Source organism: Acanthopagrus latus, chromosome 23 (genome assembly GCF_904848185.1).
Source record: "Acanthopagrus latus isolate v.2019 chromosome 23, fAcaLat1.1, whole genome shotgun sequence".
NCBI lineage: Eukaryota > Metazoa > Chordata > Actinopteri > Spariformes > Sparidae > Acanthopagrus > Acanthopagrus latus.
In genome coordinates, this window is record NC_051061.1 from 25,220,784 (window position 1) to 25,233,283 (window position 12,500).

Sequence of the window (12,500 nt, forward strand, 5' to 3'; positions counted from 1 at the left end):
ACATGTCAGGGTTCTACTTTGACAACCGAAAAAAAAAAAAAACCTGTTTTCTCTCTCACTTGGCCCAAAAACTATTTGACTGCAGAAAAATATCAGTTTTCCATATTTGAAGAGTTCAGATGTGTGTGTGAGTCAATGAGTCTCACCAGGACGATGATCTCGGTGCACTGACTGTAGTTTCCTCGAGGAGCCCAGCTGCCATTCAACTGACAATCTCTGTACACCCGGTCTGAACACACACACACACACACACACACACACACACACACACACACACACACACACACAGACAAAATAATCATTTATTTTAGATAACATTGGTAATCAATCAATATTTGGAAAGTCAAAGACTTAATAGAGACCCTCAGGGATGACGTATGTTTTTAGTTAACTGCAGTTAGTGTCTTTCTGGTTCCTCTGTGGGAATATTGAACTGGATTCTGGATTATTACAGAAAATAATCAGTGTGTCAAACACGTTCTGTTGATCCAGATAATCTCCACAGATGAACTCCACTCTGTGATGTGTGAAGCTACATTAACTGTGTAGCAGTAAGAAGCTAATGTTAGGCTACAGACAGACGACATCACGGTCACATGACTGAAACGTCTCCACCACTAAGAGTCTTACTGCACAATTACTATCCAGGTTTTCTATAAACTGATCAATGTTGTAAAGTCAGAGTTAGAACAGTGTGGAACTAAAGTGGGCTGTAAAGACGGACTAGTGAGTAGATGAGTCTCCGTGTTGCTGTGAGGACGTTTAATGTCCCCGACAACCTCTGTAGCCTCATTCAGACACTCGACCGCTAACTGCACAGCACTGTGGGGGGATGAGGTGGCTTCAGGTTCAAGTACACCTTTAGCTACTCTGCTAGCTTATTAGCTAAACAGGTCAAAACATCCACTCAGTGTAACTCAGCTAGCTTGCGAAACTGTTAGCTGACTGGCAGCCAATCAGGGGACAGAGATTTGATGACATCTGACAGGGAGTCAGATACAGCCAGTGTGTTTCTCACTGTGTGAAGAGATGAAGATGAAGATGATGATGAAGTTGGAGTGAGACATGAGTTTGTTCCAGCTGGTTTAATAACACACACACACACACACACACACACACACACACACACACACACACACACACACACACACACAGATGACTCATGCTATTAAGTCAGATCAACAACCAAACCTCTAATTAAACAGGACATTTATTACCACCCCCACACACTCTCTCTCTCTCTCTCTCTCTCTCTCTCTCACACACACACACACACATACACACACACAGTAATCGGTCCAGCTGGCAGGCTGCAGTCGTCTCTCCTCCTCAGTGTGTTGGACGTCAGTGAGACCTCCAAGTGTTGAGTTGTGATTGGCTCAAGATTAATTGACAGCTGCTGATTGGATGGGGACTGAGAAGTGATGAAGACGACTGTTAGAACTAAAACATTAAGTGTTTCAGTTCAGACTCCATCAGGAGAGACTGAGGACGACCAAACCATCAGCAGCTTCAGACAAACAAACACACTCAGTGCGTTTACATGCACAGCTTAGTCAGATTACAGCTATAGTTTGACTATGCTGCTCAATCAAACTGCTGTTGTCAGAGTATACATGCCGGTGAGAAAATCAAATTACTGGCAGAAGCATGTCATACCCTGGTATGCTAGGTGGCGCTGTACCCATTTCAACTAGTGGTAACAGAAACACCTCTGGCTAACTTCTTTATGTCACCAGCTGCCTCGGCATTTGAGAAAGATGGCGTATGAAGGGTGAGATGAAGCTACATCTTTGTACAATTCGTATATGGTCTACATGATAATTACACTAACTAGATGCACAATGGCGCTCTTGCTTGCGGTGATTTCGGAGGAAAGACGCTGCCGTCCTTCTACTTCCGGCTGACGGACCCGGGGAAAAAAAGTCTGGAGCCTGCGCAATGCAAAATCTGATCCAATCCGATGGAGCGTATACATACAATCTGGTCTGATTTTAGTCAGACTATTGTGTATACTTGCATCTTAAAAATCCGATTATAGTCGGACTAACACAGTAATTCAGTTTTCTCGAGTGTCATATAAATGCACTGATTGTGAGCTTCACTCAGCCTGCAGACAGGACGGGAAAGAGACAGACAAACAGATAGAAAGACAGACAGGTACTTACTGGTGGTGTTGTAGTGGATGCCGTTGAACTGTTCAGGACAGGGTCTGGAGATGAGCTCACCTGCTGCACTGCGAGGCCAGCAGGTACCGATCCCATCCACAGACAGCTCACAGAACACACCGGAGCTGTTACTGATGGTGAACGTCTGGTTCATCAGTACTGCCAACATCCTCGCTGACAGAGACAAGGCAGAGCAGTGTTAGCACTTTTAACCAGAATAAGATATGTAGACACAGAGACAGGAAGTCAGACAGGAAGCTACCTGTCAAGTTTGTCGACAGCAGAATCAGCGTCTCACAGGTTAACTCTGCTGGAGACACTCGTCCAATCAGCAACATACAGAAACACACCACCTGGAAACAGAGACAGAGTTTCTTTAAACATCACAACAACCAGGAGTACTTCCTGTCCAGAACACTTTCTGTCCAGAACACTTCCTGTTCAACACGTTGAAGGTAAATATTTTTCTGGAAGGTGTTATTGATCACATTCAGACAGAAAAGGATGCACAGATGCACAAACTCATAATCAAAGTTATCAGATTGATCCAGCGAACCCCCCGGGTGCCTATTTCACTAATAACCCCACCCACATCCACGTGACCCACCATCCCCCTACTCATTATGACCACATAACAAAATATCAAGACCAAAGCAAACAAATTTTCACATTTCTATTCATGGCCCACGACCCAGGAATGTTGAGGTGATGTGTCACCCACAATGAGCACAACGATTCCTGTGATAATGTTCTGCTTCACTCCAGACCATCTCTGACACTCCTGCAGCTGAGGTAAGTATTATTTAACCCTCTTTTCCAGCTTTTGCCGTCACAGCATTCCAACTCCTCCTCAGGCACCCTTTCAGCATCAGAGCTGCACGATATATCGTTTGAGCATCATCATCGCGATGTACCTGTGTGCAATAGTCACATCACAGAGCCTGCGATGTAGGAGGCAAATGAACTCATCTAATTTCAAGGGTACCTGTCACACACTGTACATGCAGACTCTGCATGCACAGCGATCCACCAATCACATTAGTTCTTAATCAATGTGGCGAAGCAGACCACGCCCCTGCACATGGAGTGAGTCGCTGGTAACAAGATTGAAAAATGAGCAACAACAAGAGAAAATCGCGTAAAATGAAGACTTGGTGCCAAAAAGAAAAGCAACGTCGGTTATCTGGAATTATTTCAGTTACAAGAAGGATGATATTGACCAAACAGGTGTTCTGTGTCGACAGTGCCTTGCATCAGTTGTCACAACCAGAGGTAACACAACTAATTAGTTTGACCATTTATTTATTCCAGGAGGAATAAGGCGGCCGGTTTCAGTACCTTTCCCTTTAAATGCTAATGAGCTACTGCGTGCGCCGCCCAAGGTACCGCCCACCTCTTCCTGCTTTGCGGAAGATGTGAGGACAGCATCGTGTGACCATAGCAACGGCTGAGTTTGTAGAAGAAATGGCTGCCGGACAACAAACTGTGGTGGAACCGTACATGTTCGAGCCGGAGTCCGACCCTAACCCTAACCCTATCCGACCCATCCGACCTAGATGGAAATATAGTCATTACTTTGAGTTATTAAAAACAAAAAAACACAAATGCTTGATCAAGGCCCCAGCCCGGCCCGACCTGGCCGAGGATAGTGGCGGGCTCGGGCTCGGGCTCGGGCAGAGAATCTAAACTATGTAGCCGTCAACCATACACTCGTTTTGCCCTGGCATCTGCTAACATATTTCAGTCTAGAAAACATTTTCAAATGCATTATTTCACAAAATCTTGAAAACTTAGACCCGGTGGAGGGTGTGTGTATGTACTGTTTGACCCACCAGGTCTTTGGGTTTGCATGTGGAGACCGTGATGTTCCAACTACAAGCTCGCGGTCAGCGTTAGCTTAGTCAGTTTGTGTAAAATTGCCAAATAAACACAGCAGCTACATATTTGTACATTCTGCCATTTCCCTAGGACATACATTAAATAATTTGCAAGATGAGAAACGTAATACACAGAATGATTCTGCTGTAGCATCAACGTTAACTTGTGGTGTGGTCAGAGAAGCTAACGTTAGCGGTTAGCCACTAGCCTTACCTTGTTCTCAATGGCAAAACACACACTACATCGTGCACAAGCTCACCCTAATCTACAAAAGAAACACAAAGATAATTATTTGTATACTTACATCATCTGCAGGTATTACACGCTACGTTGCAAGTTCACCTCCATTTAGAAAAAGTCTCCCGACTACTCCTGCCTTGTACTGACTGAGGTTGGAAGTGGTTAGCATACACAAACAGTTTTTGCTAACTGTAGCTGGGACTTTGCCTTGAAAATGAATTAAATCCATGCCACTCTTCTATCCTCTGCAGCTGGGACATGATGGCATGCTGTGTGCTGTCTTTACAGCCAACAACAGAGCCCTAGCGTTGGGCGCCCACATGGCGCTTTCATAACATAATGGCGGATCTCCAAGAAGGTAAGGCTGTAGCTGGTGGGTGGAGACACTGTGCGGTGAAGGAAGGGGGTAGTGGGTGGGAATATTCAAATGTTCCGGCCAATGACGTCTGTAAACGGCCAGAATTTGACTCGTTCATCTGGAAACTTCAGGGAGAAACTGTCAGAAATCTGTATCTCACTCAAAAATGCAGGGATGGTTTCTAGTTTCTAGGCGTGTGGCAGCACCATAGACCCAAAAATAACACCCCAAATACCAGAAAAAGCCAGTTTTTCATAAAATCAGACCTTTAAAATTCTTACTTGTCTCTCAATAAAATTGGTGATATCACTGAATGTGACTCTCCAATTGTGTCTGTCTTTCAGCCCTCGTAGGCTACAGTTCTCCACGTGTCCCTGAATTTATAAGGTAACTTCTTTATCATGGTAATCATTATAATGGTAATGATTATAATGGTAAGCATGTTGGCAGGCAGATGTAGCCCATGCAGATGTCCCAGCCCTTCCATGGCATTAGAACAGCCTCTGAGGAAAAGGCTTTAGTTCTGGAGAGCTTTAATGTCCTCTGTGTTGATAGGAGGCCATGAAAGACCCCTTTCCATATGCAGAGGCAACTTTCTGCTCATTTCAAAAATGCTCCTGTAGTAGAGTTTAGCTTTAACATTTAGGGTTAAAGTTCAGCAGCTTCTCATCAGTTCCTTGGGGTGACCTCTCATGTCCTGCTCCAGAAATACAATCTATCACTGCAGTGCTCAGTGTTTCTCTCCACATCATCTCAAAAGCTCTTATAAATGCATTATTTTTTAGTGGATCCCCATCAAATGCTGGGATTTCTCTCCTTGCTAACAATGAGAGGCATTGCTGTTGAATTAAGAGTTATTTCATTTTGCTTTCTCATAATTCCCAGCATATTGTTTTGAAATCCTGCATCCTGGTGCGAGTTTGTACATTCTCATCAGCACTGTGATTCACTGAATGTTTGTGGGTCCATTAACAGGCTCGTAGTGAATGAACTGAGCTGCAGCTTCCTCTCCAGGCCTTGTTCCTGGATCCAAGCAGTCATGTTTAGTTTCCCTTTGTTTCAATGACATCAGTGGAATAAACAAATTTATATTATCTTTGAGAACTTTTGGTTTTGATTTTCTGTTTTCCAAATAAGAGTTCATTCCATCTGGATGACTTGTTATGCAACTCTTTCTACTTAGGATGCTATGAAACACATTTCATCCAGTTTGAGCTGCTCCTTTGTCCTTTTCTGACATTCATGTTTGTCCTTTAATAGCAGAAGCAGCAGCAGAAACAGCAGACCTTCTTCCAGTAGCAGTTTTTGTCAGGCTGTACTTCACTTTGATGGCGACCTCCGTGTTTCATCTCCAATGTCTGTTTCATTTCATCCTCTTCCTGTTTCCGTCCTCTTGATCTCAGTTCCGTCTGATCATCTTTGTAGTTAATGTTTTTTTTTTTGTTGACAACAATGTAGCAGCTGAAACAAGAAAAGGAGTCGCTGAGAGACTGAGGCTGAGCCTGACTGAGGCTGAGCCTGACTGAGGCTGGGCCTGACTGAGGTCTGATTGTCTGACACACTTCCTAAAAGAAGTCACTGATACTTGAAAATAACTTCAACTTTTTATTAACAAAAGCAATTTCATCAGCTCATGATGAAATGCACAAACTGATAATCGAAGTGATCACAGTGATCCAGCTCACTCTCTCTGCTCTTAAGTATTCACTACTGATTCATTATTCACTCAGAATATCTGAGACACACACACACAAAATAAATGTGTTGTCCACAGAGATTTACTGTCATGTTATAGCAGCTAAATTTAGACAGAGCACAGAACACACACACACACACTGTACATTGTCCCTGGTGCAGCTCAGAGGGAAGAGTTATATCAGCTGTTTGTTTCTCTGTTGGTAAATCTTGCATTTTTATAGCGCTTTTTCAGTCTACTGACCGCTCAAAGCACTTTACAGCCACAGCTGGATACTTGCCACATTCACCCATTCACACACACACTGATGGCGGAGGCTGCCATGCAAGGCACCAGCTACTCATCAGGAGCAATTTTTGGGTTTCAGTATCTTGCTCAGAATTCAAACCAGTGACAACCTGCTCTACCAACTGAGCTACAGTCGCCCCTGTTCTGATTGGACATGTTTAAAAAATGATGAATTCATGTTTAAAAACATCATCTAACAATCAGTAGCACGCTAACATTAGCTAGCATCACAGAGCTGTGTATATCGGCAGCGTTTGTTATGAAGCTGTTCTGGACTGAGCCGTCATCATAACATGTGATCCGGCTCCAGAATCAGAGCTGCTGCTGGACCCTCAGCACTGGTCAGCATCCCTGTGTGCTTCTACCCGAGGGAGAGTCTCTCAGTGATTGACAGTAGATGGAGTGTATCAGTGACATGTGACCCCAACAGGAACTCTGATTGGTCCTCTGACATCTGGTTCTGTTCTGGTTCTGTTTAATAATCAGTCAGTTCTTTCTGTGTTTAATGAGTTTGCTTCATCGCCTCAGCTGCTCCAGTCCAGCTGTTAGTGAGTGGGAGGAGGAAGCTCTGCTGACTCACAGCTCTGACAGCAACCAACACCTCCTACTCTTCTTCTTCTTCTCCTCCTCCTTATTCTTCTTCTTCTTCTTCTTCTTCTTCTTCTTCTTCTTCTACTTCTTCTTGTTTACAGTCATAGCTGGATTTTTGAGTGATGCAGCTGTGATAAAACAGCAGACTGCTCCTTTAGATGATGAAGTGTGATATTTCCTCTCAGACAGACAGAGACAGACAGAGACAGAGACAGAGACAGAGACAGACAGAGACAGACAGACAGACAGAGACAGAGACAGACAGACAGACAGACACAGACAGACACAGACAGACAGACAGACAGACACAGACAGACAGACAGACAGACAGAGGGAGAGATACAGATCAGTGTGGAGGTGTGATGAATAACAGCTCTGCTTGGTTCTTTCACTCTGACTTAACCCACCAGCTCAACATTCAAACCGGAAGCTGGATGTCTGGAAGGTGAATCAGCACTACAGCTCCCAGCATGCTTTGCAAGTTGTTAATCTGAATTTGAATGTGTTTAAACTGATATTAGTTCATATTCAGTCAATCAGCTGATCACTGACCAATATTTTTTGTTCTGGACATCAGAGGTAGTGATGTCATGAGGAAGTGATGTCTCACTGAATCGCATCAACATGTTTGGTGATTGTTCGCAGGTTCATTTATACAAAAAAAACAACAACTGTATATTAAAAATACAATATTTTTGCTAAATATTTCTGTTAAAGTTCAGACAAACTGAATGATAACCCTAACCCTATGTCACCATGAAACAGGACTGAAAACAAACAGTTTAAAGTTTAAGCTGTGAAGACTGTGATCTGATTGACTGATGAAGTGACAGACAGACTGTGATTGGCTGATGTCACAGGACTTGCCAGCCTTCAGGTTTGTTGCTGCTTGTGTTATGCTAAGTTACCACCATTGTTGTTGCCTCAGTGCATCAGTGTCATACGTCACCGTCTTCAGCTAACTTTAGCATTAGCATAAATGTTCTCTCTCTGTAACTCAGTGTGTGTCTCTCGACCCTCGCTCTCTCCTCATTCTGTTATTCATCCTCTGAAACAGACTCAGCTGTTTATGTGTTCCAGAGGGTGTGAGTGTTTGTGTTTATGTGTGTGTTCTATATATAGAATCATGTATGTTGGTGAAACACTGCTCTCTTTCTCTCCGTAACTCAGTGTGTGTGTCTCTCTCTGGTTTACCTCTAGATGTTTCTCATGTGAAAGGTGAACTTCAGTTGTTTGTGTGTTCAGTTGTCTTTGAACAATCTTGAGTTGAGTTTAAAAAAAGAAATAACAGTCCTTGTTTTTACAGTTTTTATTTGAAGTTATTTAAAGACAGAAAACATTTTTATAATGATTATCACAGCAACAACGGCAATAATAATAATAATAATAATAATAATAATAATAATAATAATAATGATAATAATAATAATAATAATAATTATTATTATTATTATTATTATTCTGCAGGGATCAGAGCGCTGTGTCTAATGATTATCTTATTGATATATTCTTATTTGCTGATAATTATTCAGTATAAACGTGACGCAGTGACGTCATCGCGCCCAAAACAAAATAATTTTGTTCTGACAATCTTTAACATTTCTCAATGAAGATGAAGAAAACACACACAGTGAAACACAGTTACACACAATTAAACTCACACACACATACGCACAGTAACCCTCACACACACGCCACACACACACACACACACACACACACACACACACACACACACACACACACACACACACAGTGCGCGCGCTCCTACCTGACTCAGGACTTTCTTCATCCTCTCTCATTCATCTCATCTCTGGCACCCAGCGGTCCCTCCGTTCACAGCCTTCCGTTCACGGTCCGACCCGGTTTAAGTCCTGCATCATGTCGGTCCGAGTCGGGACAGATCCACCGAACAGATTCACAACAGAGGAGAGCCGACCGAGTCCAACACCACACTAGCGGACCGGACCAGAACACTAGCCGAGAAGGAAACAGCAGGTCTGGGTCAGTCAGTCGGTCCGGGGTATCACGGCTCTGTCCTGGTCCGGGTCTTCACTGCGGGTCCACACCGGGAACAGTGACAGCCTGGAGCAGCGCGTGCTGCCGATGAGGAGGATGCTGCAGAGTGCCAGCCAATCAGAGAGTGAGGGAGGGAGGTCGTGTGTGCGTGTGTGTGTGCGTGTGTCACTTTTATCACAAACACTAAAGATTCAAAATCTACACTGATCGTGTTGTGTTGTGATCATGCTATTATCACTTTATTATAATGGAATAAACAGCAGTATCACCTGGAGCAAACTGAGCATGCTCACATCTCTGCAGTTACAAACCAACCAAACACAGGTACATGCTAAAATTGTTAAAAAAAAACAACAACAACAAAAACAAAAAAAACAAGCAAAGTAGACAACTCAATTAAGTAAATAAATCAAATAAAGTAGGAGCACTAAATTGAGGTTGTTCACATTATTCTGGTAATGGAGCTGATGAAAGTGGTGGTGTTGGAGATGACGAAATTGGTCAAGGTGATGGAGTGTGTTTGTGGAGACTTTTGTTCAGGGACGGACATGATGTTTTTTTCTGTCTCAACAGGAGTATGAACACAGTGATGTCACCGTGTCTCAACATGTCTGATGTTTACAGAAACACACTAGTGACATTTATCCTGGTGACTGGGTTGAGCTACAGTGACTCCTGGATCTGGATCTGGACATGGACATGGACATGGACCTTGACAAGGAGCTCAACACTGAATGTTTGTTGACCAGCAGGATTCACCTGCCTTCTGTGAACCTGCACCAATTGACATGCGTCAGGGTCAGGTGCACAGAGCAACGTGTGAGGACAGGTGAGCTGAGTCTGCACCTCAGTCATATGATCAACAGAAACATTAACATCTATCCAAGATCGAGGACCAGATGAACCATATACTGCTGCAGCCACACGTGGAAGAGACAAGAACAAATGGGAGAGTCTCCAGGACATACGCAGAGCCTGGTTTCTGGAGCCAATCCTGATTGAAATAAAGTTTTTGTCCTGCAGCTGCTGACCCACATACTGAAACATCCTGTAGTGCAGGAGTGGGGAACCTCCAGTAATTGAGAGAATCTCCTGAACAGACAGTAACCTCCTCCCAAAACTCCCTCACTCTTGGACACTGCCAGAAGCAGTGAAATAAGGTACCCTTATTTACCTACCACACATCTATTGCCGGTCTGGGATATTTGAATTAAATGTAATCAATTTTGCTGGATTAATATACACTCATTAACCAGTTATATTGTAGGCGTCTTAGGTGTGTATTACCTGACTCTGTCTAGGCTGCCTTACATGCTTTATGCCAATGTTCCAATGATAGTTCCTCCAACAGATCTGTTTTCCACGCATTAAGTTTAGTTTAGACTCAGAAGGATCAGGAGAGGAGTCTTTCAGCAAATCATAAGGGATGCTATATATTCAAATAACTCCTCAAAGGTTAGAATGTTCCCATCACTGTCATACATATCTTTTACTTGTTCTACCCCTCTATCTGCCCACAGTTTGAAACCAGCATAGACTCTCCCTGGTTTAAAGAAGTTGTTACCCCAATTTGGGCTGAAGTAAGAAAGGGAGGGAGGGTCCTTTAAGTATTTCCTAACTTCTTGCCAGACTCCAGTCAGATTTTTAACTATGGGATTAGAGCATGATATTTGGGTTTTTTTGAGGTTCACCTGAATATAGATAAGTGGGGAATGGGAGATTTAGTGAGTGTGCTTTGATATCCTTCCATAACAGGGGTCCATCTGCGGTAAAGTAAAACATTAACAGTCTTAGCTGTGTTGCCCAAAAACACCACAGCAAATTAGGGCACTGTAGCCCTCCTCTATCGTAGGGTAGGTATAAGACAGACAGACGAAGCCTAGGGCATTTATTATTCCATATAAATACAATGAACATTTTTTTCATTCTGGGGAAAAAGTCTGAAGGAGGCAGCAGGGGGATGTTCTGAAAGAAGTATAAAAGTTTGATGAGAATTCATTTTACTCATTTTAAGTATAATAATTTTACCAATCAGAGAGATAGGAAGACTGGACCAACCTGCAATTAATTTAGAAATAGATGCCACCATTGGGCTGTAGTTAGCATGTATTAGATTTTCCAGTTTAGGAACAATTTCAATACCCAATTATGTACAGGAATCCACTGTTCTAAAATGGCGAACATGAGTGGGTGGATCTGAACTCTCTCTTGGGTTAAGAAGCATTATGGAAGATTTGGAATTGCTAATTTTATAGCCAGACAATTTATCAAATATTTCAATTAGGTTCAGGAGGGGGCTGCACAGTGGCCCAGTGGCTAGCACTGCTGCCTCACAGCTAGAAGATCGCCGGTTTGCGTCCCGGTTGGGACGCCTGGGATCTTTCTGTGTGGAGTTTGTATGTTCTCCCTGTGCAAGCGTGGGTTTTCACCGGGTACTCCGGCTTCCTCCCACAGTCCAAAAACATACTGAGGTTAATTGATCATTCTAAATTGTCCGTAGGTGTGAATGAGAGTGTGGTTGTTTGTCTCTATGTGTAGCCCTGCGATAGACTGGCGACCTGTCCAGGGTGTCCCCTGCCTTCGCCCTAAGTCAGCTGGGATAGGCTCCAGCCCCCCCGCGACCCTGCAGAGGATTAAGCGGCGTACATATAATGTGTACAGATGATGGATGGATGGATGGGTTCAGGAGGGATGGAATAGATTTCTCCAAATTTCTAAGGAAAAGAATGACATCATAAGCATAAAGAGCTATTCGATGATCAGATTCTCTGATGTGTATACCTGTGATTCCTCTTTGTCCCCTCACAGCAATGGCAAGCAGTTCAATTGCAATTATGAAAAGTAAGGGGGACAGTGGGCAACCCTGTCTACAGCCTCTTTTAATTTTCATCGGCTGCGAAATGTAGTTTGTAATAATTTGTGCATAGGGATCATTGTACAAAAGTTTGACCCAGTTACAAAAACTCACCCCCAGGCCAAAGCATCCAAGAACCTCGAATAAATACGCCCACTCCACCCTGTCAAAGGCTTTCTCAGCATCTCATGCTGAGAAAGCCATATCCAGTGCCCCCTCTGGTTATGTAAGATGTTTAAGACCCTTCTCACATTATGAAAACCGGGACGACCGATCATAAATCCATTTTGATCTCTTTGTAGTTGTTTGAATCTGTTTGTAGTCAATTTGAATCATTTTGTAGTTTTCAGAATCTTTTGTAGTCGTTTTAATCTCTATGTAAACTATTTTAATAATAATAATGATATA

At 43.2% G+C, this 12,500-nt stretch overlaps 1 protein-coding gene across 3 annotated transcripts in view; it reads right to left on the minus strand.

Annotated features, from left to right (window-relative positions):
• crhr1 (corticotropin releasing hormone receptor 1) overlaps window positions 1-9,302 on the minus strand; it is a 21,087-nt gene extending 11,785 nt beyond the window's left edge. The window contains exons 1-4 of one of the 3 annotated variants that reach the window (XM_037090215.1): window positions 8,991-9,302; window positions 2,431-2,521; window positions 2,169-2,342; window positions 147-229 (exon numbers count right to left, since the gene is read on the minus strand). In XM_037090215.1, coding sequence (XP_036946110.1) covers window positions 147-229; window positions 2,169-2,342; window positions 2,431-2,521; window positions 8,991-9,011 — 369 coding nt within the window. In that variant the 5' untranslated portion in view covers window positions 9,012-9,302. Of the gene's footprint in view, window positions 1-146; window positions 230-2,168; window positions 2,343-2,430; window positions 2,522-4,350; window positions 4,666-8,990 lie in introns of those variants that run through there. The other 2 variants (XM_037090216.1, XM_037090217.1) reach the window with 2 other exon arrangements.
• Window positions 9,303-12,500: the final 3,198 nt, after the last annotated feature.